The sequence below is a fragment of the Psammomys obesus genome, unplaced genomic scaffold, assembly GCF_907164565.1.
Source record: "Psammomys obesus unplaced genomic scaffold, mPsaObe1.curated_primary_1811, whole genome shotgun sequence".
Taxonomy (NCBI): Eukaryota; Metazoa; Chordata; class Mammalia; order Rodentia; family Muridae; genus Psammomys; species Psammomys obesus.
In genome coordinates, this window is record NW_026585698.1 from 2,539,058 (window position 1) to 2,564,696 (window position 25,639).

At 45.2% G+C, this 25,639-nt stretch overlaps 1 protein-coding gene across 4 annotated transcripts in view; it reads left to right on the forward strand.

The window, feature by feature from the left end:
• The window catches only part of Rufy2 (RUN and FYVE domain containing 2), a 34,345-nt gene extending 8,876 nt beyond the window's left edge, over positions 1-25,469 (forward strand). For 2 of the 4 annotated variants that reach the window (XM_055598897.1, XM_055598895.1), the window contains exons 3-18: positions 84-201; positions 2,322-2,423; positions 3,483-3,606; positions 4,801-4,862; positions 5,287-5,352; positions 5,990-6,059; positions 7,422-7,523; positions 7,620-7,736; positions 9,229-9,396; positions 11,956-12,053; positions 14,566-14,685; positions 16,985-17,114; positions 18,186-18,280; positions 20,446-20,494; positions 22,454-22,531; positions 22,628-25,344. In XM_055598897.1, coding sequence (XP_055454872.1) covers positions 84-201; positions 2,322-2,423; positions 3,483-3,606; positions 4,801-4,862; positions 5,287-5,352; positions 5,990-6,059; positions 7,422-7,523; positions 7,620-7,736; positions 9,229-9,396; positions 11,956-12,053; positions 14,566-14,685; positions 16,985-17,114; positions 18,186-18,280; positions 20,446-20,494; positions 22,454-22,531; positions 22,628-22,771 — 1,643 coding nt within the window. In that variant the 3' untranslated portion in view covers positions 22,772-25,344. Of the gene's footprint in view, positions 1-83; positions 202-2,321; positions 2,424-3,482; positions 3,607-4,800; positions 4,863-5,286; positions 5,353-5,989; positions 6,060-7,421; positions 7,524-7,619; positions 7,737-9,228; positions 9,397-11,955; positions 12,054-12,771; positions 13,967-14,565; positions 14,686-16,984; positions 17,115-18,185; positions 18,281-20,445; positions 20,495-22,453; positions 22,532-22,627; positions 25,345-25,425 lie in introns of those variants that run through there. The other 2 variants (XM_055598894.1, XM_055598896.1) reach the window with 2 other exon arrangements.
• Positions 25,470-25,639: the final 170 nt, after the last annotated feature.

Below are 25,639 nucleotides of genomic sequence, written 5' to 3' on the forward strand. Positions count from 1 at the left end.
CCTCCAGACCTGTAACCAAGTGTTTAAAGATGCCGTTGCTCCCGTTTCATAAGTTGGAATTGCACGTTATATATTTTTTCCAGTGAGAAAATCATTTCTGAGCTATAACAAGACTATCTGGGGCCCTCTGGAGCTGGTGGAGAAGCTGTACCCAGAAGCAGAGGAAATCGGAGCGAGTGTGCGGGACCTGCCTGGTCTTAAGTAAGTATGGCTGTTCGTTCCCAGAAGTCTGTCTGCCGGCCTCTCCATACCCACAGGTGGCTTTGCCACCCTGCAGCCCAGATGCCGCTTCTGCTTTCTCATGCGACAGCCACGTCCACTGTTCTAGCTCAGCTCACACTGTTTCCTTCATGGACTTTTCGTGAGTCCCTTTATCAAGAATTAGCCACAGAGAAGACCAGTGAGGAGGCTGAAGCAGGCAGATCTCTGTAAGTTCGGGGCTAGCCTGATTTACATAGAGATTTCCAGGCCAGCCAGGACCACACTGTGAATCCCTGTCTCAAAAAAAAAAAAAAAAAAATTCAGGTGGTGATGCCATATACCTTTAGTAACAGCACTCAAGAGACAGAGGCAGGCAGATCTTTGTGAGTTCTAGGGCAGCCTGGTCTACTGGGAGAGTTCCAGCTTAGCCAGAGCTGTACACCCTGTCTGGAAAAACCCTGTCTAGAAAAAAGAAAAGCCAGAGAGCCAGTGCATTCTAGCTCAGAAATCATAAATGTTGAAAGTTTTCTTCAAGTAAGGAATTGTTTTTGTTGTTGTGTGTGTTTGTTTTTGAGACAGGATTTCTCTGTGTAGCCCTGGCTATCCTGGATTCACTTTGTAGACCAGGCTGCCCTCCAACTCACAGAGATCTGCCTGCCTCTGCTTCCTGAGTGCCGGGATTAAAGCATGTGCCACCATTGCCTGGCTCCACCATTTTTTTAGCTTTTACATCTTGTTATTTGTGTGTGTGTGTGTGTGTGTGTGTGTGTGTGTGTATGAGTGCACACGTATGTATGAGCACTTGTTTGTGGTGTGTATGTGTGTGTTTGTGTGTGATGTGTGTGTGTGGGAGTGAGGGTATCATGTACACGTGGAGGTTAGAGGGTGTCGTCCAGGGTCAGTCTCCTTACTCTGGGATCTGAGCTGGAACTGAGGACACAGGCTTGTTCAGCAAGCACCTTTTTGTTTGTTTTTGAGACAGGGATTCCCTGTGCACCCTTGGCTGTCCTGGACTCACTTTATAGACCAGGCTGGCCTCGAACTCACAGAGATCCACCTGCTTCTGACTCCCTAAGTGCTGGGATCAGAGGTGCGTGCCACCACGCCCAGCTGGCAAACACTTTACCCACTGAGCCATCTCAACTTACTCCTTATAAATAAGATTACATAGTTGAGTTAAAGGTGTGACACACACCTTTAATCCCAGCACTCTGGAGGCAGAGGCAGAGGCAGGTGGATCTCTGTGAGTTCAGAATGCCAGCCTGGTGTACAGAGTGAGTTTCAGGACAGCCAGCGCTACACAGAGAAACCCTGTCTCACTACTTAAAAAAAAAAAAAAAAAGGAGATGATGCAGTTGCTTTTTTCCCCAAACATTTGTGTCTGTGTGCACTTATGTTTAAGTGTGTGCGTGCGTGCGTGTGCATACATGGGCCGTGATGTAGGAGCGAAGGCTCACCCCTCTTACAGAAGTAATTCCTCTTACAGAAATCATATTCTAGAAATTTCCTTCTTCCAAAGCATACAGTGGTACTTAATAACTTGGGCTGGAAAGGTGGCTCAGCTCTTTGAGAGGACAAGGGTTTGATTTCCCAGCACCCACAGGGCTGCTCACAACTGTTTATATGCCCAGGGGATCCAGTGCCCTCTTCTGGCCAGTGCAGGCACTGCATGCACACAGGTGCACGGAAAACACCCACACGCTTAAAATGAAGTTTACAGGCTAGCATAAGGACCAGGGAGACCACCCAGAGGACAAAGTGCCCAACTACCAGACGTGAAATCCTGGGTTTGTACCCTCGGAACCCAAGTAAGCACTGCCATGTGTGAGGGGGCAGACAAGCAAACCTAGAAATACTCACTGCACAGTGCAGTTCAGGCTCAGTGAGAGGCCGTGTCCAAAAACAAAGTGGAGAAGCAATAGAGGAAGGACAGCTCAACGCCAGTCTTTGGTTTCTTGGTGGCAAGAGCACAGATGTGCATGCGTTGGCTTCTGAGGATGAAAGCAAAAGCTTGATAAAGTGCCTTTGTCTTTGTCAGTGTTTACTCCAACAGATGCCGAGCGAGTGGCCAGTGGTTTAACGTGAAGGCCATTTTCTAACCCAGTGGTCCTCCTTTCCAGGACTCCCCTGGGTCGTGCTAGAGCGTGGCTCCGATTAGCCCTCATGCAAAAAAAAATGGCCGATTACCTGCGTTGCTTAATTATCCAGAGGGAGCTCCTGAGGTCAGTATCACTAAGTCATATCCATTTTTTAATTTTGTTTATATCGTGTCGTCTGTAAAGAAGAGGGGAGAGAGCTATGAAATACATAACATAAACTGTAGGGCAAAATGAGAATGCAGAGGATATGGCAGGGACACGACACCAGTGAAAAGCTAGCCTGAGACACACACCATTAGCTTCTTATCGCCCAGCAGGGGGTAACTGAAGTATGTTTCGTGTTGACTCCCTTCCTCTGAATTATAATTTTGTGGATACAAATTTGCATTGGGACTTAGGGGTTTGACTGAACATTTCTTCTTAAGCTCTCTGGTGTCCACATGAATGCTTCAGCTATATTGCAGCATTGTTTAACCGAAGGTCAAGTGTTGAAGAGCAACTCAGTCAGTCTTCAAAGGGAGTGGGCCCACAGCTGGGGACATGGCTCAGCAGGTAACAGCAGTGGCAGCTTCTAAGTGTCTGTCATACCAGACAGGGGGTCTGATGGCTTCCTACGGTCTCTGTAGGCTGCACACACAGACATGTGCAGGCAAAACACTCACACATATAAAATAATAATAAAAAAAAAATTAGGGGGCTGGAGAGATGGCTCAGGGGTTAAGGACACTGGTTGTTCTTCCAAAGGTCCTGAGTTCAATTCCCAGCAACCACATGGTGGCTCATAACCATCTATAGTAAGATCTGGTGTGCAGGCAGAATGTTGTATAAATAATAAATAAATCTTTAAAAAAAAATTAAAAAATTCATGGTCTAACTTTCTTGCCCAGGCTGGCCTTGAACTCATAGCAGTTCTCCCGTCTCAGCTTCCTTAGTACTGGGGATTTGAGGCACTAGCTTTCATGCCCAGTCTTTCATACCCTTTTTCCTTCTCCCTCAAAATGTCCTTCTCTCCTATCTCCTTCAGTCCTTTTAGTTTTTTGTGTAGACACTGAGCCTTTTTGCAGGTTAAGTGTTGAGAACGTAGTTTAGGCTCGTAGGTCGTTTCCGCGTCTACACGGTGGAAGACGAGGGAGGTAAAGTGTGAGCTAGGTCTGACAATGGTTTCTGTCCTGATGTCCCCAGTGAGTTCTATGAGTACCACGCCCTGATGATGGAGGAGGAGGGGGTCGTGATTGTCGGGCTGCTGGTCGGCCTGAACGTGATCGACGCCAACCTGTGTGTGAAGGGGGAGGATCTAGACTCCCAGGTGAGTGAACGTGTAATGCAAGTCAGTGTTTCCCCCGCACCCAGTTCTTCCTGGGTCCTGGAGGCTCCAGGTTGTACACAGTGCAGTGAAACACTTTAGAGAAAGCATTTGCATTCTGGACAAACACCTGATAGAAACAGCAGAAGTATTAGTTACTTTTCTGTTGTGAGGAAGTGCCATGCCCAAAAAGTAACTTACAAAAGAGTTTGTCCTGGCTTAGTTAGAGTTTCCATTGCTGTGAGGAGACACCATGACCACAGCAACTCTCATAAAGGAAAACATTTACTTGGGGCTGGCTCACAGCTTCAGAGGTTTAGTCATTTATCAGCATGGCGGAAAGCATGGCAGCACGCAGGCAGAGATGGCGCTGGAGGAGGAGCTGAGAGTTCTACAGTTTGATCCACAGGCAGCAAGGAGGAGCCTGTGTGACTGGGCCTAGCATGTATAGCCTCAAAGCCCACCCCCACAGTGACACACTTCCTCCAACGAGGCCACACCCCCTAATAGTGACACTCCTATGGTCCAAGCATTCAAACACTTGAGACTATGGGCCAAACCTATTCCAGCTACCGCAGTGGGGAAGGCATGGCATGCCCACAGGAACAGGAAGCCTGCTGGTCAAGCAGAGGGAGAGGACAGGAAATTTAGCTATAAACCCTGAAAGCTTACCTCTGGTGGAGTTTCTTCCAGCAAGGCTGTACCACCTCGAGGAGCCATAACCTTCCCACACAGTGACAGCAGCTGGGACCAAGTGCTGAAATACACAACCCTGTGGGAGGCACTTGTCACTCACAAAGGGAAAGGGTTTATTTGGGCTCCTGTTTTGGAGGTTTCTGACAGACTGTCTTGTTGCGATGCTATGGGCCTGTGGTGTGAGAGCATTATGGCAGAGAGGGTGGCCAGAAAGCCCAGAGTAGCAGGCAAGGCCCAGGAGAGGTGTGTCCTACAGTGGCCTCCTCCAGCCAGGACCCCTTGCCGCTTCTCCTGGCCGCCTGCAGCCTGTACAGGTTTTAAACCTGAATAAGGAGGCCAGAGCCATCAGGACCTAAATAAACATATTTAGGTCCTGGGGTGCACTGCTAGACACACCCAGACACTTGCTTCCCTCACCTCAGTCTCTCAAGACGGCCCATCACAGCAGACCTGCTGACCCTGACCGCATTTCTTCTCTTTGAATCGGTTTGTTGACCTCAGGTTGGAGTGATTGACTTCTCAATGTATTTAAAGAATGAAGAAGAGGTCGGAAACAAAGAAAGGTATGTCTTCCTCCTTATTTTGGAGTTGTGGTTTTCACGTAATGAGTGAAGCTGAGCTGTCTGCTCACAGTGTGGTTTCTGCTCCCTCCCTCCCTCCCCAGCTCGAATTTTTTACTTCCTCCGAAAGCTTTTCCAGGGCAGATGAGGAAAAGTCCCTTAGAGGAGGTTGAGTTTGTCCACCGTGCGAGTCTTGGTCATATCTGTCCGTATCTGCTGACAGACACGTTAATAACTATATTTTGTAACAATGGTGGCTTATCATCTCACTGTAAGCTGACAGTGTTTAAAGGTACAGTAGCAAGCCGGTCAGTCAGAGCTCCTGGTGCTCACTGCTGTATGGCCAAGCCATATTTTATCACTGTAACTTTTACAAGTTTCCAGATGATTTAGATGTATTTTAAGCTACCTTTTCCTCCCACCACAGGAATGTTCAAATTGCTGCCATTTTAGACCAGAAGAATTATGTTGAAGAACTAAATAGACAACTCAAGTAAGTATTATGAGCGCCACTATAGTAAAGCATCTCACTGTAGGATCTACCTTGTTTTCAGCTTAACTCTTATTCCTTTCTACTTAGCATCTTTGATTGTTGGTTTTTGCCTTCTAAGCATTTTTGAGAGGAGCCGGAGCTGGCTAGAGGCAGAACAGAAATTAATGACACACGGAGAGCTGGTGTGGGGTGACACAACTGTGAGATCCCCGTACTTGGGAAATAGAGGGAGGAGGGTCAGATGTTCAAGGTTCTACACTTTGAGACCAGCCTGGCTTAAACAAGGCTCTGTCTCAGAAAATAAAACAAAAACCCAAAGCTAAAACTAAAACCTGCAAAGGCTGCTGATGCATCTCCACAGTAGAACCTTGGCCTCACTTGCCCGAGGCTCTGGACTGCATCAGTCCTGGCATCCAAATGGCACCAATAAGAATTTGAATACAGATATTGATTCTTTTGCTGTGGTCTTTGTTGCTATCCCAGCTCAGATCAAATTAGCCGGCTTAATGGAGTTGTTCCCTTCTAGAAATTGGTTCTGGGTCATTGGCACATGTCGGTCAGTATGAGGCTGGGGGTGTGCTGTCCCAGCCTTGTGAGCTTGTGTGACTCTGAATGTGTCTCTCTTTGTCAATTTCAGTAGCACAGTCAGCAGCCTCCATTCAAGAGTCGACTCGTTGGAAAAGTCGAACACTAAGCTGATTGAAGAGGTATTGTTCCAGCAGCGTGACTGTGACTCTCCCCAGCAGCGGATGATTGCCTTTTGAGTGCTCTACTGTTTGGTTCTTTTTTATTTTAAGCGTGAATGCTGTCAGCATCCACCACCCCATATACACACTCAAACACACACACCCTCAAAGACACACACACTTTCATCATGGTGGGGCTGTAAGTTCTAGAGAACCCACATGGACCTTAAACTTCTGATTACATGACTCTGAGGTACTGTCATTTGTGATGGGACCTGGAAATCATCCCCAGAGACAAAAGTCGCCCAGATTCCTAAATCCATGAAGTGCGATTCCCATTACAGTGAGGACCACCAGCATGTAGGTCATGGAAAGCCCTCTGGTCACCTTTGTCCGGCTGGTCAGATACTTCTCCTCACAAGCAGGCCTGCATCCCCAGTCCTCTACCCTCCCGTGTACAGCCTACCAATGTGACAAGTCTTTACAGTGTGGATGCTTTACGCACAATGTGATGTGTTATATTCCACATTTTGTGAGTCTGACAAGCCTTCTTCTCACAAGCCTAGCAGATGAACATGTGTTTCAACTGTGAAGGGAGGTAGCGTGAAGGCTAAGAAGATGGCGCAGAGGTTAGGAGCGCTGGCCACTCTTGCAGGGCCAAGAGAGCAGGGGTTCAATTCCCAGCACCTACAGGGTGGTTCACAACCCTCTGTAACTCCAGTTTCAGAGAACCCAACACCCTCTTTTGACCTCTGTGGATGCTACACACGCATGTGACTGCATATACACGCACAGGCAAACACACACACAGCAAACAAGAAACCGTGACAGGAACAGCCTAGTTGCTGGGTGTAGTGCAGCACACTTCTAATCCCAGCACTCGGGAGGCAGAAGCAGGTGGCTTCGAGGCCAGCCTGGTCCACGAAGAGAGTCCAGGACAGTCAGGACTGTTACACGGAGAAACCCTGTCTCAAAACAACAAAACAGAACAAAAGAATGTGGGCTTGCCTGGTTATTGAGCACTCAGGAGACAGAGGCAGACAGATATGAATTCAAGTCCACCCAGGGCTAGAGCTCCTGTCCAAAAAAAAAAAAAAAAAATCCACCAAAATAAAACAAGACGAATATACATTTAAGAAGTTTTTTATGTGTACAGCTGGGAGCTGGGCTCGAGTCCTCTGCAGAGCAGGAAGTGCTGTTGACTGCCAAGCCATCTCTGCAGCCCACAGCACATTTTTATGATGGAAGCTTCTGTCAAGTGTGAGACTGTTCTTGCTGGTTTTAGGGTTTTGTTTCCATCAGCTTATGCCACACACATAGCCTGTGCAGCGAGTCTGCAGAACGATGCTCACAGTGGCCTTTTTTCTCTTTTGCAATCTGCAGTTAGCAATAGCGAAGAATAACATCATTAAGCTCCAAGAAGAAAACCATCAGTTACGCAGTGAAAACGAGTTGATCTTAATGAGAACCCGGCAGCACCTGGAGGTGAGTAGAGGCTGCAGAGCCGACCGAGCTGAGTCTCGTAGGCTAGGTATGTGTGATGACAGAGGACCGTGTGACGGTGTGACCTGTTCTTCCTAGGTTACCAAAGTGGATGTGGAAACTGAGCTTCAAACGTACAAGCATTCCCGGCAAGGGCTAGACGAGATGTATAATGACGCCAGAAGGCAGCTTCGGGACGAGGCACAGCTCCGGCAGGTAGCTTACCGCGGGGTGTGTGTGTGTGTGTGTGTGTGTGTGAAACATCCCGGGGATGTTTACAGGCAGCATCTCCAGATGTCTCCTGCTGTCTTGGGTGTGGAGCAGGACCTGACACTCTTAATACACTTTGACTCTCTTCTTTGCATTTATTCTGTATGCCTGCACACATGTCCTGGCACATGCATGGAGGTCAGAGGCTTAGCTTGAGGGTGAGTTCTTCATTCTATCATGTGGTTCTTCTACCACGGGGATTGAACTCAGGTCATCAGGCTTGACAGCAACCCCTCTACTCACTATTCAGTCTCCTGTGTTGCTGTGATAAAACGCTGACTGGAATTAATGTAAGAGAGGAAAGGGTCGGTCACCGTCCTGCGTGGGGGAGTCAGGGCAGGGGCATCAGCCCGGAGCCTGAAGCTTGCCCAGCTAGCCTTTCACAGCTTAGGCCCACATGCCCAGGGAACTGTGCTAACCCCGCTTCATCAGTTAACAGCCCCCCACAGACACACCACAGGTGACGCTAGGATGTGTCCCAAGCCTAAGTGTGATACCCATGGAGCCGTGTTGCAGACCCAATGTTCTTTTTTTTTTTTTTTTTTTAAGATTTATTTATTATGTATGCAGCCCGCAGGAGAATGGCGTGAACTGTGTAAATGTTCGCAATGTCATATTTAAAATGTTAGCTTTCAGATGGTGGAGCATACACAAAAATGCACACATGCCATTCACTGCGTCATAATGCAGGTCCTCATAGCCACAGCCTAGGCGAAGGAGAGAGTACTGTCTGCCTTTCAGTGCACTCTTCCTGTTTGTCTCTAACCCTAGGAAACGTCTTAACTGATTTTTTTGGTTTTTGACCTGGTGTGTGGGTTGGCCTTTGCTAACTTGAGCTCTAGCCCCCTGGGAAGAGGACCTCAACTGAGGAACCCTCCATTGCATGGGCCTGTACCTAAGTCTGTTAATGACTGCTGTATGAGGGTGCAGCCCAGTGTGGCAGTGCCATTCCTGGCATATGGTCCCAGCTATATAAATAAGAAAGCAGTCTGAGCAAGCCGTGGGGAGCAAGCCAGCATTCCTCCGCTCCAGTTTCTGGACTCGCTTGTGCTGGACTAGAAAAACCCTTTCTCTCCCACGTCGCTTCTCGCTTCTGTTCAGTATTTTAGCACAGCATCAGAAAGCAAACTAGGACAGACAAGATCTGGCTGGTCTGGACCTCTCTATGTAGACCAGGCTGGCTCCTGCCTCTGCCTCCTGAGGAGTGCTGAGATTATAGGTGTTCGCCAGCATGCCCAGGCTGGCCTTGAACTCAGCACAGTCCTCCTGCCTCATTCTCTCCAGTGCTGGGACCACACGTGCGAACCACCGCACCAGGCAGGTCGATTGTTCAATGACAGACTTGAAAGGAGCAGAGGAGTGGGACAGGGTTCCCAGTCTTGTTAACGGTTGCACGTCTGAAATAACCTGTTCAATTGAAGACACTGTGAAATTGCAGGATGTGGAGAATGAGCTGTCAGTACAAGTTGGCATGAAGCATGAGATTGAGCTTGCCATGAAGTTGTTGGAAAAAGATATTCATGAGAAACAAGACACTCTCATAGGCCTTCGGCAACAGCTGGAAGAAGTCAAAGCAATCAACATGGAGATGTATCAAAAGCTACAGGTACAGAATGTCCTTGACTCTTGGCATTCCTGCATGCTGGACAAATGCTGTACTACTGAGCCACCTCTACCCTGACTTCTTTCTTTTCTGAGACAGTGTTTCTTTTTCTCTTTCTCTTTTCTTTCTATTTTTTTATTTTTATTTTAATTTTTTAATTTTCAAGATAGGGTTTCTCTGTGTAACGACCCGTGGCTGTCTTGGACTCTCTTTGTAGACCAGGCTGGCCTCAAACTCACAGAGATCCGACTGCCTCTGCCTCCTGAGTGCTGGGATTAAAGGTGTACCCCACCACATCTGGTTCAGTGTTTCTTTATGTAGCCCTGGCTGTCCTAGAACTCACTATGTGGACCAGGTTGGCCTCAAACTCCAGAGATCCACCTGCCTCTGCCTCCCAGTTGGAACTAAAAGCCTGTATCACTACACCTGGAGCATTTTTCTTTTGAGGTTTGCCCTTGTCATTGTTGGAACAAAATAAAGATAATTTAAGGATTGACCTACTTTGGCCTGCAGTGTGAGGGACAGTCAGTCATGCTGGGGAAGGCAGTGGTGGGAGGCCGCGCAGCCCTAGCTCCTGACGCTGCTCGCTCACACATCAATAGACAGTGGACAGCAAGGGTAGACAGGCTATAAGCCTCTAGCCAACCACAGTGACTCACTTCTTTCAGTGGGCTTCTAACTTCTTTCTTTTTTTAAATTTTTACTTACTTACTTATTTATTTTGGTTTTTCGAGGCAGGGTTTTTCTCTGTGTAGTCTTGGCTGTCTACTCTACTCGCTTTGTAGACCAGGCTGGCTTTGAACTGACAGCAATCTGCCTGCCTCTGCCTCCTGAGTGCTGGGATTAAAGGCGTGTACCACCACACCTGACTTTTTTTTTTTTTTTTTTTAAGACTTGTTTATTGAAGGTATATGAGTGCTCTATCTGCATATACACCTGCATGGGAGAAGAGGGCATCAGCTCCTGGTATGGATGGTTGTGAGCCGCCATGTGGTTGCTGGGAATCAAACTTAGACACTCTGAAAGAGCAGACAGTGCTCTTAACCACTCAGTCATCTCTCTAGCCCAAGGCCCTAACTTCTAAAGGTTCCACGACCCCTGGCCTCCTCCTGAGTGCTGAGATTACACGCACATAGATGCATGCAGGGATTCAAATGTGGCGGTCGGAGGGAGGGTGCTTTGTGGGAGTTAGTCCTCTCCTACCGTGCAGATTTTGGAGATAAACTCAGGTCAGGCTTGGTGGCATCTCACTGGCCCAGTTTTTTTTTTTTTCCAAAAGAAGTTTCCTTGCGCAGCAACAACTAACGTGTACATTTCATCTAAAAAGTCATAAAAAAAGGACCCTAATTCTTTGATCCAACCCTGGGCCTCGTCATGATAGAGAGCATTCGCCCACCTTTGAGTTAGAGCCCTAGTCCCCAAATCTCTTTTCCCTTCTCACTCCTCCCAATTTATTATTAAAAAAAAAAAAAAAAAAAGATTGATTTTTTTAGGAGTGTTTTGCTTGCATGTATGAATGTGTGCCACGTGCATGCCTGTGCCCTTGGCGGTCCAAAGAGGGCCTGGAATCCTCTGGAACTGGAGTTGATGGTTGTGAGCCGCCGCCTCTGCTGAAGCTGGGAGACAAGTGCTCCCAGACCCTGAGCCCCTCTCTAGCCTCTGATGTCTAACTGTGTTTGAGGCAGGCTAGCCTGGAATTCATTTAGTAGACCATGCTGGCCTTGACCTCACAGAGATCTGCCTGCCTGTGCCTCTGGAGTGCTGGGAATAAAGGTCTGTGCCACCATATCTGGCCCTCAGTAATCTTTTATTTAGTGTTTGGGTGCCACAGTTCACACACAGAGGTCAGAGGACATCTCACGGAGTGGGCTCCCTTCTCTCCTTTTGTGAGTCCTGGGGATTTAACTTTGGCTGTTCAGATTGGCAGCAAGCACCTTTACCCATGGAATGGTTTCTCACACCTCTCAACTTAAAAGTTGTTTTGAGACAGGGCTCTCCTGTCTGCTGCCTCTACCTCAGCCAATGTAAATGTTTTGAAATGTAAATCTTTTTCTCCCCAATAGACTGGGTTTCTCTGTGTGTCTCTGGAACTCACTCTGTAGACCAGGCTGGCTTTGAACTCACAGTGATCAGCCTGTCTTTGCCTCCCGAGTGCTGGGATTAGAGGCATGAGCCACCGCTCAGCCTGTTGTTATATTTCAATAACACTGAAGTATGAGAGTCCTTTGTGGTATTATTACTGTACGTGTGTGCCTGGGGGCATGCAGTCTCAGGAGTACACTCTTCTTCCGTCATTTGGGCGTCAGAGGTTGAACCCCACTGCTCAGGTAAGGGCATCTTTCTGAGGCCCTCTCTGGAGTTTGCTGTATTTTAGCTATTTTTGAGAGGAGGACCGTCTGCCCAGGCTGACCTCAGTGTCCCAGTGCAGTGACTCTGACAGCCCTGAACCCGTAACCCTCCTACCTCCTGAGTGCTAGATTCCAGGGCACACACCACTACACTTCGCCTAATGTTTGCATTTCCAAATCAAAACCACCATAACTGTCGTGTTTTTATAAACAGGGCTCTGAAGATGGCTTGAAAGAAAAAAATGAAATAATTGCCCGACTAGAAGAAAAGACCAATAAAATCACCACGGCCATGAGGCAGCTGGAGCAGAGGTAAGATCCTCACATCCAAGTCTCTCCTCTCCACCTTCCTTTCTTCACCTCTGCCACCTGCCACCGGAAGCTGTTAGGAAGACCTCGCCTAGGGCCTGTCTGTCAGAGCTGAGCTGGGTTTTCTCCTCTTTTGGTTGCTGCATGGAATCAAGTTGCTTTATTTAGGGTGATTCATTTGAAGTCGCCCTCTTGGAGATATTTTAAAAGCACAATATGCAGTTTCTTGTCATTTAATCTGTGACGTAAAACTAAACACAAGGACCTGGAAAAAAGAAATGGACAGGCTCTGGCAGGACTGTCCCTGGGGGCCTGCCATGCTGTGCTGGCTTCCCAGGCTCTGCCACTGGCCAGCTCCTGTCTGAGAGCAGCGTGAGTTGACAGTGTAGTTGTTTTCTGAGAGGACCCTCAGCCTAACCCAAGGCAGGATTTTATGTCAGTGGACTTCTTTTATCCTGAAAATTTCATTTCACTGTTAGAAAATGTAATGTATCCATTGCCCTGTCATGTTGAGTCAACATGTCTCACCATTGCTTTCTTTGAACTTACTTAGAAAAAAACATAACTATTGATGCTTTACTGACACAAATATTCTTTTATTGACATCCTCTTTCTTCTTTTTTCTTCTTTCTTTTTGTTGTTTTCTTTATCCCCACTTTTACATTTTGGACATCTTTATTACTGTTTATTGTCTTTGATTTCTGTCCATTCCATTATGAAGTGACAACGATTTGTTAACTCAAACTAGGACAATTGCAGTGTCATTGGTGAAAAGTGCTGGCAGTGACCCTCAGGACCAGTACAAGCTGGTCAAAGACATCTCCTTTTGAAACCCCCTCCAAAAGAGAACCCATACTTTTACCATGTTAAATGGAAAAGAATTGTTATCTCCTATTGTACAGGCCTGCAGACACCCTTCGCGGCTGCTGTAAGGCACAGCAGGTGCCCTGGGCTCCCCAATGCGCCCCTCAGCCTGTGCACAAGGCAGAGCTGAGGCTCATTGGTATGGAGGGCAAGATCTTCAAAGTTGTATTTTTAGCTGCCTTTTGATAGAAACTAGAAACCCTTGGTTTCAGGCTGTGTTGGCACAGATTACACACACACACACACACACACACACACACACACTGGCATGCTGCCTAATGGCTCCTTAATGACTTTTGAAGCCTTTTCAAGCCAGGTTGGCCAGTGCCCTGGGCTTCGGCACCTCAGCTTTCTAACCCCCAGCCCTCTTTTGTGATAGCACAGCTGCAAGGCCCTACCTCACCTACTTCACTTCCTGCAACCTTAGAGAAGAAAGCTGAGGCCACCCCTACCGCCTTAATCCTTTAATTTCAGTGTAAACCTAGAGATAACTTCCTTCTCTCCTCGCCTTGGAGGCTTTTATATTCGCAATGCGTGTTGCCTTACTTGGGGTGTTTTTGAGGCAGATATGACAATGCAAGATCTCACTTGTGACTTCTTGTGAAGAGTTAATGTCCCTTGAATCCTGGGAAATATTTTCTTATAAAATATTAAAGATAACCTCAGAACTCTTGATGGCCAAGGGAGACAAGGAGTAGAGCTAAGCCTAGGGAGAAACAGTGACTTACCAAATAAAAAGAGAAAAAATGACCACAACATTTTAAGCTAATCTTTAGTATTCAAGGTAAAGAATAAAAATTCTGTTTAGGAGGCTAGAGACATGATGCAGCAGTTAAGAGCATGTGTTCTTATAGAAGACCTGGGTTCAATTCCCAGCACCCACGTGGTGTGGCTCACAACTGTCTGTAACTCCAGTTTCAGGGGATCTGACACCCCTTCCGACCTCCGTGGGCTGGACCAGGCATGTATGTGGTACACAGACATACATGCAAGCAAAACACTGATAAAATATCTAAAAAAAACTATCTCTAGGGAATGATGCCAACAAGCATTAAATCTTTTTGAATCATATATATATATATATATATATATATATATATATATATATATATTTACATATACACATACATAATCAGCTTTGTGTAATCGAGCAGCTGCATAGAGCTCTGGCAGGAAGACTCCATTACCGAGAGTGATTGTTGCTCTTTGCTCTCGGCCATGTAGTGCACTTGATTCCTGGCACACACATCTTAGCATCATATAAAACAGGTGTGTTCTGCACTTACTCTAGACCCAAGTGTGCTGCTCATGGTTTTGTAAAAAGGCAGTATCATACCTAGCCATATTTGAATTATTATCCTTCAGTGGTAAAAACTGTATTATTGATTTGCATTAATTACGAACAAGAAATAAAACAAATTTGGAGATAGTTTTCTGGGCATACTATATCTTGTATTGAAAAAAAAAAGCACAAAACAATTTCTAGACATTGTGTGGCTCTTTCACGTTTGAGTTTGTGAGTTCTCCCCCAAACTTTGTTTTCATTTAGAAATGTTTCTATTTCCCCATTTTTCTTTTATTTGTCTTCTTCACCCTTTTACACCCTAGTTCTAGCCTCAGTTTTACCCAAAGTTGATTTGAATTACACCAGATTGCAGCAAGCAGAGAAGGCGCAAATGGAAGCTGAAGATGAGGATAAGAAATATGCCCAAGAGTGTCAGAGCAAATCCGACAGTCTGCAGAGACAGATCTCTCAGAAGGAGCAGCAGCTGTGAGTGTTTGCTCTTGGAATCAAATTCTTGAACTAACATGGCCTGTCAGCATCGCCACCTCTGACGGCTCAGTGGGCAGTGGCAGTTACCACTAGGCCTGGGTTCAGTCCCCAGGACCCTCCTGGTGGAAGGAGAGAAACTGGCTTCTGCAGGTTGCCCTCTGACCTGTATTCCTACACATCCCAGCTCTTCACACTAAAATAAATGTAACTTTAAGAGAAACAGTTGGGCTAGTTTTATAGTTCAGTGGGAAAGTACTCACCTAGCATTGTTGAGGCCCTGGGTTCAACCTCCAGAACCACAAACATAGACACACACACACAGAAAAAGTAATTGTGAGAATAACCACTTTACTCCGATGATTTTATCTATTTACTTTGGCAGATAATGTCTCAAGTACCCCAGGCTGGCCAACATAATTCTGTATATAAGGGTTACTTTGAACCTCTGTTCTTCCTGCTTCCACTTCTGAATGTTGGGATTACAGTTAAATACCACCATGCCTGGCTTATGTAATGCTAGGGATCAAAATCCACAGTTTGTTTATGCTGCACAAACACTCCGGCCACTGAGCTACATCCTCAGCTACTGCTTTCTAAGATTTTTTAAAATTTATTTGTTATTTATATAGCATTCTGGCTGTACAGCTGCCCGTACTGCTGCCTGTGCAGCAGAAGAGGGCTCCAGATCTTACTATAGATGGTTTTGAGCCACCAAGTGGTTGCTGGGAATTGAACTCAGGACCTCTGGAAGAGCAAGCAGTGCTCTTAACCTCTGAGCCATCTCTCCAGCCGCCATTTTCTTTTTAATAACAAAGGTAGTGAGCTGGGTACAGTGTGGCGCATGCCTTTAATCTCAGCAGAGGCAGATGGATCTTTGTGAGTTTGAGGCCAGCCTGATCTACAAAGTAGTATGGGACAGCCAGGGCTACACAGAGAAACCTTGTCTCGAAAAACAAACAAACAAACATCAACACAACAAAAAAAGCAGTTGATGGTTCCTGAGGGGAGCATTGGTGAGGCCTGTGAGTAACAGGCTTTAACCTGTGCTGGGCTGGTAGAGCCTGCGCCGCTAGTTTTCACAGTGCTCAAAGTGCAGTTCTCAGCACCACAAAACAGGACAAAATAAGACTTTCCTGCTCTTCCTCAGCAACGGCATAGTGGCTCCCAACCATCTGTAATGAGATCTGCTGCCCTTTTCTGGTTATGCAGATGTTCATGAAGACAGAGCACTCATACATAAAAAACTAAATTAAAAACAGACTTTTCCTTGTACATATGTATAGGTAATGCGTGGTTTTATTTATTTAGTCGTATTAGCACAGGTGTCACTGTGTGCATGTGGAGCTCAGAGGCCAATTTGTGGGGGTTGGTTTTCTTCTCACATGTGGTGCTGTGGTTTTAAATTTAGGTTGGCAGGGTTGGCAGAATATAGCTCTGGCTGGCCTTGAACTTAGAGATCTGACTGCCCCTGCCTTCCAGGTACTGGGATTAAAGGTACCTGGCCTAATTTTATCTTTAAAGTAAAATATTTGACAGGTTGTATGAAATTGTCAGGTTTTTGTTTTTGTTTTTGTTTTTTTTAAATAGGGTCTTGCTACACAGCCTACATTGATTGTATAGGCAGGAGCAAAAGGATCAGAAATTGAAGGTCATTTTTGGCTATGTAGTAAGTTTGTGGCTAACCTGGGAGAGTGGAAACCTGCCTCAAAAACTAAAAATAATTAAAGGGGACTGGAGAGACACCTCAGTGGCCAACAGTTCAGTCCGTAGCAACATATCAGGGGGCTCACAACCACCCATAATAAATGAACCTTTAAACTGGGCACTGGTGGCCCATGCCTTTGACCCCAGAAGCAGAGGAAGAGGAAAGTGGGTCACTGAGTTCTAGGCCAGCCTGGTCTGTCTACAGAGTTCCAGGACAGCTATGCTATACACAGAAACCGTTTCTTTGTTTGTTTGTTTGTTTGTTTGTTTTTGTGTTGTTTTAACAGAAAAGGAAAAAAAAGCCTTTATGTTACTGTTTTTTGAAACAGAGTTTCTCTTTGTGTAGCTCTGGCTGTTAGGAACTTGCTCTGTAGAGCAGGCTAGCCTCAAATGCAGAGATCTGGGTCTGCCTGCCTCTGCTGAGATTAAAGGCATGCAACACCACCACCGGGTGGTAGAGCACACTTGGGGAGGCAGGAGAATTAGGAAGGCTTTAGAAGGATTAGAAGGATTGAAGGTTATGCCTGGCTACATGAGACTCTATCTCAAAAATGACCAACTGAACACTGAACCTCTTTGTTTGCCATTCAAGGATGCAGCTGGAAACAGACTTGAAGATTGAGAAGGAATGGAGGCAGACTTTGCAAGAAGATCTTCAAAAGGAGAAAGATGTCCTATCTCATCTTAGACATGAGACCCAACAGATCATTAGTCTTAAAAAAGTAAATAGTGGTAAAACTTTATAATTTTATCCTTACAAATGTTAACTGTTATTGGCAGCAGGGTTTCATACTGCAGCCCAGACTGTGTCTGAACTCTAGGAAGAGCTGGCCTTGAACTCATGGCAGTTCTGCTGCTGGAGTGCTGGGATAAGCATGACCTGTTAGCTTCTGTAAATGGCTTGGGGCCTGAGATGATGGCTTTCAGTAAAGTGCTTATAGAACTTGTAGTCTCAGCTCTGGGAAGGCAGCCTTGGAATTCACTGGCCAGCCAGTCTAAACCAGCTTTTAAGCTTTAGGCCAATGAGAGACCGAGTCTCAAAGGTGGTAGGCAGTCCTGAGTACAACAACCAGGGTTGTCTTCCAAACCCCACGGGCACCTGTGCACAAATGCCTGTCTTTTAAAATAGTATACTTTATACAATTTTCCTGGATATGAGCAAACAGGATATACTAGTCATTTTAGGAATATGAGTGAGGAGTTTGTGTGGGTAATAGTTGACACAGAGCAGCTAGGAAAGGGGTTCAAATACAATGTTTCTTATAAAAATATTAAGGGGCCAGACAATGGTGGCAAACACCTTTAATCCCAGCACTTGGGAGGCAGAGATAGGCAGATCTCAGAGAGAGAGACAGAGATTGGCTGTGTGTCCCTGTAATTCCAGCACTGACTACTGAGTATGCTGTGGGAGAGGATCGGGAGTTAAGGCTGGCCTGTCTACATGTCTTCCAGGCCAGACTGAGCTCATGTGTGTGCTTTACAGCCATCTCTGACTCCAATTTCCGGAGCTCTGATGCCCTCTTCTGACCTGTGGGCATCAGGCATGCACACAGTATACATACATACATGCAGGCAAAACATTCACACACACAAATCCTTTCTAAAAAGAGAAATGGAGGGAGGGGGAAAGTATCTGAAAACTCAGTGCTTGACAGAATCCTCTTGTAATGCCAGCACTTGAAAAGCAGGGTCAGAACAAAGCTCAGACATTTATAGTTTCCTAATTCATGATACATATGCAATTTGATGTTTCTTGGTTTTTTTAAAGTTATATTTTCTGTTTTTTATTGAAGGAGTTTCTTAACCTCCAGGATGAGAATCAGCAGCTGAAAAAAATATATCACGAACAAGAACAGGCTTTGCAAGAACTTGGCAGCAAACTCTGCGAGTAATTCCTTCCTCTTCCTTCAGCTAAGTGCCATGTGTGTTCAGTTCTGCCTGTGGACAGCAAAGAGTGCACAAAAACACTCTTCGAGAAGCAGCTTGCTTGATCGTGGGGACAAAGGCTGTTCGAACCTGTGGGGAGTGGCTAAGGGTTTTCAGGATGAGTGTACACCAACCATAGGCCAGGGTCAAGGTGCCGAAGATGCCTTATTTACTTGAAGAGTAATTTCAGGTGCTTGCTGGACACCACCTTATAAAGAGTTTAAACTGTAACCTTGCCGCCAGGCTACAAGACCACCTCAAGGTTGGCAGAGGTGGGAGTCATAACATGCTCCTCACCAGGACATGCAGGCCCAGGGCAGGAAGGGAACAGTCCTATTCCTGCTGTTCTCAAGAGGAGAACAGGGTCTGGACATGCCTTGACCTCACTCTTGCTCCAGGCTGGCTCCCCAGTCCCACAGTTCCCCGGTCCCACACCCATGGATGTATGGAAGTCACAGGTGTACAAGATCAGTTATACAGAGGGTCTTGACTATGGGAACACTAAAAGGAAGACTAGATTCTTTAAAGAGATTTTAGTAGTTCTGGGTGGTTTAATAGATCTAGGTTCTGAAGGGTTCCAGCAAATGAAAGCAAAAAGTATTGTTTGATTTCTTCAGAATCCAGCTTAATTTTGTCAGGACAACATAAACTGCATAAGCTGAGTTTTGAAAATGTCCAGAGTTATTGTGAGACACAGCCAGCTTTGTTGAGAAGTAGAGGTAGTTTTTATGCCTTCTGGGCATTACCATTGTGTTCTTGTAGTAAAATGTTAATGGGATTCCATAATGAAAAGTAAGCCAGAAAAGTGGCTCCCAACTTCTCAGCAGTTGGGAGCTGAGGCAGGAAGATCAGGAAATCAAGGTCATCCTCAGCTATAGGGAGAATCGGGGCCAGTCTTGAGATCATGTCTTTAGAAAACAAAAATTAGGGGCTGGAGAGATGGTTAAGAGTACTTCTCACTCTTGCAGAGGACCTAGGAAAATTTCCCAGTACCCACCTGGTTGCTCACAGCCATCTCTAACTCCAGCTGTAGAGAATCCAATGCCCATACATACATGCAGGCAAAACACTCACACACACAAGCCAGAAATGGAAGGAGGGGGAAAATACTTGAGAAAGCCATTTCAATTTTTATTTTAGGATCATGCTCTCTTGTTTTATCCCTCCTCATTTGGAGAAAGGATATTACTATATTATTTAGGCTGGTGTTGAATTCCTAGACTCAAGTACTCCGTCTCCCAAATGGGCTGGATTGTATGCCACTAATCCAGCCACTTCAAACTGTAATTAACAGTTTCTCTGGCAAGAAAATTCAAACACGTTTTCAATTCAACAGCAGGAAAAACATTACACACCATCTAACCATTTAGTATGGTGCGACAGATACTTAGTAACAGCTAGTAGCCTTAAGCTTTCAGGATCCACTGCTGAGCGGGTTATGGAGAACTACGCAGATGAGAATCCGTGGAAAAGACATACTTAGGTGGTGTAGTAGGCCTTACCTGTAACCCGATTTTAGGCTAGCCTGTTTTGAGATTCTGCCTCAAAAAGCAAAAGGGGGCTGAGACAGGATTGCCACAAATTTGAGGCAAGCCTGTGCTACCGAATTAAAGTTGTTTCAAAAACAAGGAAAAAACAACTCACAACATTCAATTTTATGAATTGTGTGTGTGTGTGGTTCTTTTGTTTTGAGACAAAGTCTCAAGTATCCCAGGCTGGCCTAGAACTCATGTAGCCAAGAATGACCTTGAACTTCTTATCTTGGTGTTGTTTAACTTACCAAGTGCTAGAGATGTAGGCCACCACACCTGGGTTTATGGCACTGGAGATCTAACAGAGGACTCTGTACATGCACTTCTACAAACACACACACACCTTCTCTCACACACATACACAAATCTTTTGAAAAATCTAGTTGTAGATTGTGAGACTATCTTAACAAAAACCAAAATCAAGTTGTGGAATCTGATTTTTATTTTAGGACAGTTAGATGAAAATACAAAATATCTCCTTAGCCAAAGACTGTTAGGATCTTAAAGTTATATGCAACGAAAAAAATCAATGTCTTCCCAACAAAATATTAGGTGTATGCATACTAAAATTTGGACCTGTTTGTAATGTTTTTAGATCCAAACTTAAAATAGACGACATAAAAGAAGCCAACAAGGCATTACAGGTGAGTAACAAAGACAACTGCAAGCGTCTTAGTCGGTAAAGCTGAAGTGTTTGGAGACGGGGGTATTGGGAAGCCTTGGTTTGGTCTCAGCACCAGAAGGGTATGTGCAGGGTATATGCCAATCCCAAAGCACAGAGGTGGCAGTGCTGGACGGAACTCTTCTGTTCCAGTACCGTCTCCATTCTCACTGCCATGTTTTAAAAGATGGAAGTGTATGAATTCGTTTGAATCCTGTTACAGGGTATATAATGATCTTGATGAAAAGTAACATTGTAGTGCTAATTTAGTAGATAACATATCCTGGCTGACTCTCAATTTACCCTTCTAGAATAGGCTTCTGATGCAGACAAGGTTGCTCTGACAATGTGTGTTACTCTGGGTATGCCTGAATGAATCCTCCTATGTGACATGGGATTATTGGGTCAGCTCTTTAGTGACTCAGTGAGTCGATGGCCTTCTACTCCAAATCCATTTAATTTTTTAACCAAAACGTTACATAAACAACTGGGTGAGGGGCTGGAGAGATACCCCAGTGGTTAGATCACTGTCTTTTCTTCCAAAGGATCATGAGTTCAATTCCTGCCAACCACATGGTGGCTCACAGCCATCTATAATGTGAACTGATTCCCTCTTCTGGCAGATGTAAATGCAGATAGAACACTCATACACATAAAATAAATTTAAAAAAAAAAGAAGAAGAACCAGGTGAGGCAGCACACGCCTTGTAATCCCAGCACTCAGAGAGGCAGAAGGCAGAGGCAGGCAGATCTCTGGGAGTTTGAGGCCAGCCTGATCTTAAAAAAAAAAAAAAAAGGTTATAAGATGCCACACACCTTTAACACAGATGGATCTCTGTGAATTAAGCTAGCCTGTTCTTTAGAGTGAATTCTAGGATGGCCAAGGCTATACAGAGAAACCTGTTTTGAAAAATAAAACATTATTCAAAAAGTCGTAGAGCCTAGGTTATGTTGTTGCGGTAATACCAGTATTCTGAACCAGTTAAAAAACAAAAAAAAAAAAAAACAGTCTCCTAGAGACCAGAAGAGGCGGTGAGCCCTCGGAACTGGGGTTGCAGAGGATTCTGCGTCATGCGGAAGCTGGGAACTGAAGAACAGCAGTACTCTAATGGCTGAGTCATTGCCCAAACACCCATTCTAAAAAGATTTCAAAGAGCAAAAAAGTTTTGCTTTTTTGCCTTTAACCCACCACCACTTATGGCTATTTCCTCTGGCATCTAGCTCTGTATTTGAAGCAAAATGCAATCATACTGCTTCCCCCCCTTCTGTAGTACAGGGAATGGAACTCAAAGGGCCTGGCACATGCTAGCAAACGCTGTACTACTGAGCCACCTTGCTATGAATGTGGTAGGTGAGGCCTGTCTGCTCACCCAACGTCTCTACGTTTATGAGTTTTCCTTAAGTGCCCTCAGTAAACTTTTTTCTAGACAGGACCTCTATGACCCTGGCTGGCCTCAAACTCGAGATCCTACTGCTTCTTGAGTTCTGGGATTAAAGGTATATGACAGCGCACCTGGGCTGACTTTTTTTTTTTTGAGTAGGGTCTCTCTACATAGCCTGAATCCAGAGGTCCAAGAAGTGCCACTGCCTCCCAGCTGCACAACTGCCTGTCCCTGACTTATTTTACGTCAGCACCAGGATTCTCATTCTTCTATGGCAATTTAGCACCCCTATCACATGTTCCCTGAAGAAGCTGAGTGGCTCATTACTTTGTCTTCAAGTCAGGCTCCCTGCCCACATCTGGCCTGGGCCTTTCTGTCTTGACATTTTCTGAGTTCCACTGGGACCGTTCTCTGAGCCTTGTGCCTTGTTACGCCTTCATTTGAAACAGAAGTGGCTCCCTAAAAAAATAGTGAAAATGAACCACAGAAACTGTGTTCAAGAACATGCCTGTTCTGTTTAGAGAAATGCAAGTGCACTAACATTCACCTTCTCCCCTTAGGGACTGGTTTGGCTGAAAGACAAAGATGCAACACACTGTAAGCTTTGTGAGAAGGAGTTTTCACTCTCCAAAAGAAAGGTAAGAGGGGTGAAAGTGAGTCCAAACATTTTGGCAACAAAAGCGGCTTCTAATTCAGACTTCTCCCCCTCCCCCCATAATTTTTTCGTTTAATAGCACCATTGTAGAAACTGTGGAGAGATTTTCTGTAATGCCTGCTCTGACAACGAGCTGCCTTTGCCTTCTTCACCAAAGCCAGTGCGAGTCTGTGATTCCTGTCACGCAATGCTCATTCAGAGATGCTCCTCGAACGTGCCATGACATGGGAACTCCACCCTCCCGAGAAGCACCTGCAGTGAGTGTGAGCACCATGTGTACAGCAGTGTCCAGTGGGCACTGTACCTTTCCTCCAGCTAACACACAGGTCTCTACATTTATGAGTTAGTATTCCGTTCCTATACTTACTCGGACTTTAAGATAGCATGTTTTATCACTACTTGGAACAATCATGTAACCCTAAACGAAAGACCAGATAGCAGAGCTAATGCACATTTGCCTTACCTTGTAGAGGCCTCTTGAGAACAAGGCCACAGCTTATTTGCTTCTGAACTTCTAAGACGGCACTTGATGGTTGGTGCCTAGTAATCTCTTAATGCACTTTAAAGCTTCACAGTTTTCAGAAGACTGGAAATGCATTCACTTTTATATGCCGATTTAACATCCTCATGTAAAACAAGATTAAAGGCTGTAGTGGTGTTGGACACCTTTGAGCCCAGCCGCTGAGGCGCAGGTAGGTGGGTCTCTGAGTTCAAGGCCAGCCTGGGCTACAGAGCAAGTTCCAGGACAGCTGGGGCCACAGAGAGAAACCCTGTGGTGTCTTGAGGGGGTGGGGGAACAAAGATTGAATCAAAATGGTTCATTTTTGACCATGAACTCACAGACTTCCTTGCCTCAGCTCTGAAGTGCTGGGAGTATAGGGTGCTTCCATAGCAGCCTGTACACTCTTCATTGTCTGGTAAGACTCTAATTTAATTGTATTTATTTGCTTCTTGTTCTCCCCTTTTCTACGATGAAAAGGACCAATGATTTTATACGATACTTTCCTTTTCAGTTGCCTACACCTTTCATATAGTGGATTAAAGGACCAGTGTGATCTGGCCTCCAGGTTTTTCTTCACTCTTTAAGAGAAGTTACATATAACCACCATCCTCATCACAGATGCTAATTTTTGTGAAGGGTTGGCTACCAAAGGAGAAAACATCTTTTCTGGGGAGGAGGGAGACAAAGAAAGACCACAGGCTTTTAAAGATTCTAAGCATTAGCTGGGTGTGGTGGTGCACGCATTTAATCTCAGGCACTCAGGAGACTGAGGCAGGCCGGAGTCAGAAGCCAGTCTGGTGTCCAAACAAGTCCAGGACAGCCAAAGCTACACAGAGAAGCCCTGTCTCAAAAACAAAACAAAACCCCAAAATATTCAAAGCATTAAAATAAGCATTAAGTTGCCTTTGCTATGACAGACTTAGGTTTCCCCTCCTCCAGTTCTCACAGGGCTAACTTCTAGGAACCATTACTTCGCAGTGTTTATGCCTACCCACGAAAGAATTTCGCCCTACCGAATCACTTTTACGCCCTGGTTTCAGTGCCTTTTCCCCCCTCTGCTTGAAAAAAATAAGAAACCTAAGTTATACTGCTGGTTGGTGACACAAGCCTTTAATCCCAGCACTTTGAAGGCGGCCTGGTCTACAGTGATTCCAGGACAGCCAGGGCTACACAGAGAAACCGTCTCAGAAACAAAACAAAAGATTACTTCAGTCTTAATCTTTTAAGTTACTTTAATCATGACCTTTCAGGATCTTAAATATATTTCTGGTTTTATACTTTTAACTTTATAAGCCTTTTAAACTAGAGATTTTATATTCCAAAGGACACTGTTCAGTAATTGGGGGCTTTTTATGCAGGATCTTTTTCATTAAGTTTTATAAATTACCCTAACTCCAAACCAGTACTTATCAGCTTCTGAGGTCAAGCTATGTTAGCTCTGACAAATTCTTAGATGTCCCTTTTGGAAACGGGGAAAATCAAGTTGGCCTCCCAAGCAGGGGAGGACCTTGAACTGATTCTTAACACTTTCCAGCTGCTGAGATTACAGCTGTGTGGTGTTAAGTGTTTGTCACCCCCTCCACCCCCACCCCAGTTTCTCAGTGTAGTCATGGCTGTCCTCAAACTTACAGATGATACCTGCCTGCCTCTGCTTCCTGAGTCGTGGGGACGGAACCCCTGGCTTTGTGCATAATGGCCAGGTACTCTACCAGCAGATAGCTTTACCCCCAGATGTCATTTGCTGAGAAGTGGCCTTGAGATGGGCACATTTCAAGGCTAAACTGGTCAATCCTTAGAATTCTAGATCAGCCTATGCTATATAATATAAACCTGGCATAAAAATTAGAAAAATAAGAATTATATTCTTGAACTGTTTTGTATTGATGGGGATAGACTATTAACATTTTTATGACTGCTGAAAGTGAGCATAAATGAAAATTTTCTAATACTTTATTAAAAACTTGTGTCATTAACATGGGCCTTTTTGGGGGCAGCATTAACTTGATCCCCACTATGTCTGGGATGAAGTTATATAGCATGCTTGCCTATTTTGTGTTAAGGCCCTGGGTTCTCAATTCATAGCACTATACCACCAAAAAAAAAAAAATAATAAAATCTAATCTAAATTTAGGATATCCTACTCATTATAAAACGCAACTTTTATTTTGCAAAACTTCTGTCGTTCCCTTACTTTAGCCAGTAACTACCACAAAGACAAAATCATGGTGCCAAGGAACTGCAACTGTTTAAATCTGTGAATATTTTAAAAATAAATATGAATTTTATAAAACAAAGATTTGAGGAACTAAGAATTATTTTTATTGCTTTAAAGATTTGTTTTTACCTGTTTGTGAGTATATGCCACATGTGTACAGGTGGCCAAGGAGGCAAGAAAAAGGTATTGGATTCACTGGAGCTGGCGTTACACGGGGTTGTGATCACCTGAAGTGGGTGTGCTGGGAATCCTCCTCCGGCCCCTCTGAATGGGCAGCAAGCGCTCCTAACCACCGAGCCACCTTTCCAGCCACCTGCTTTGAGGTTTTAAGAAGGTAACCCTTTTATTGCCTTCTGTGCCACGTGTGCAGACCA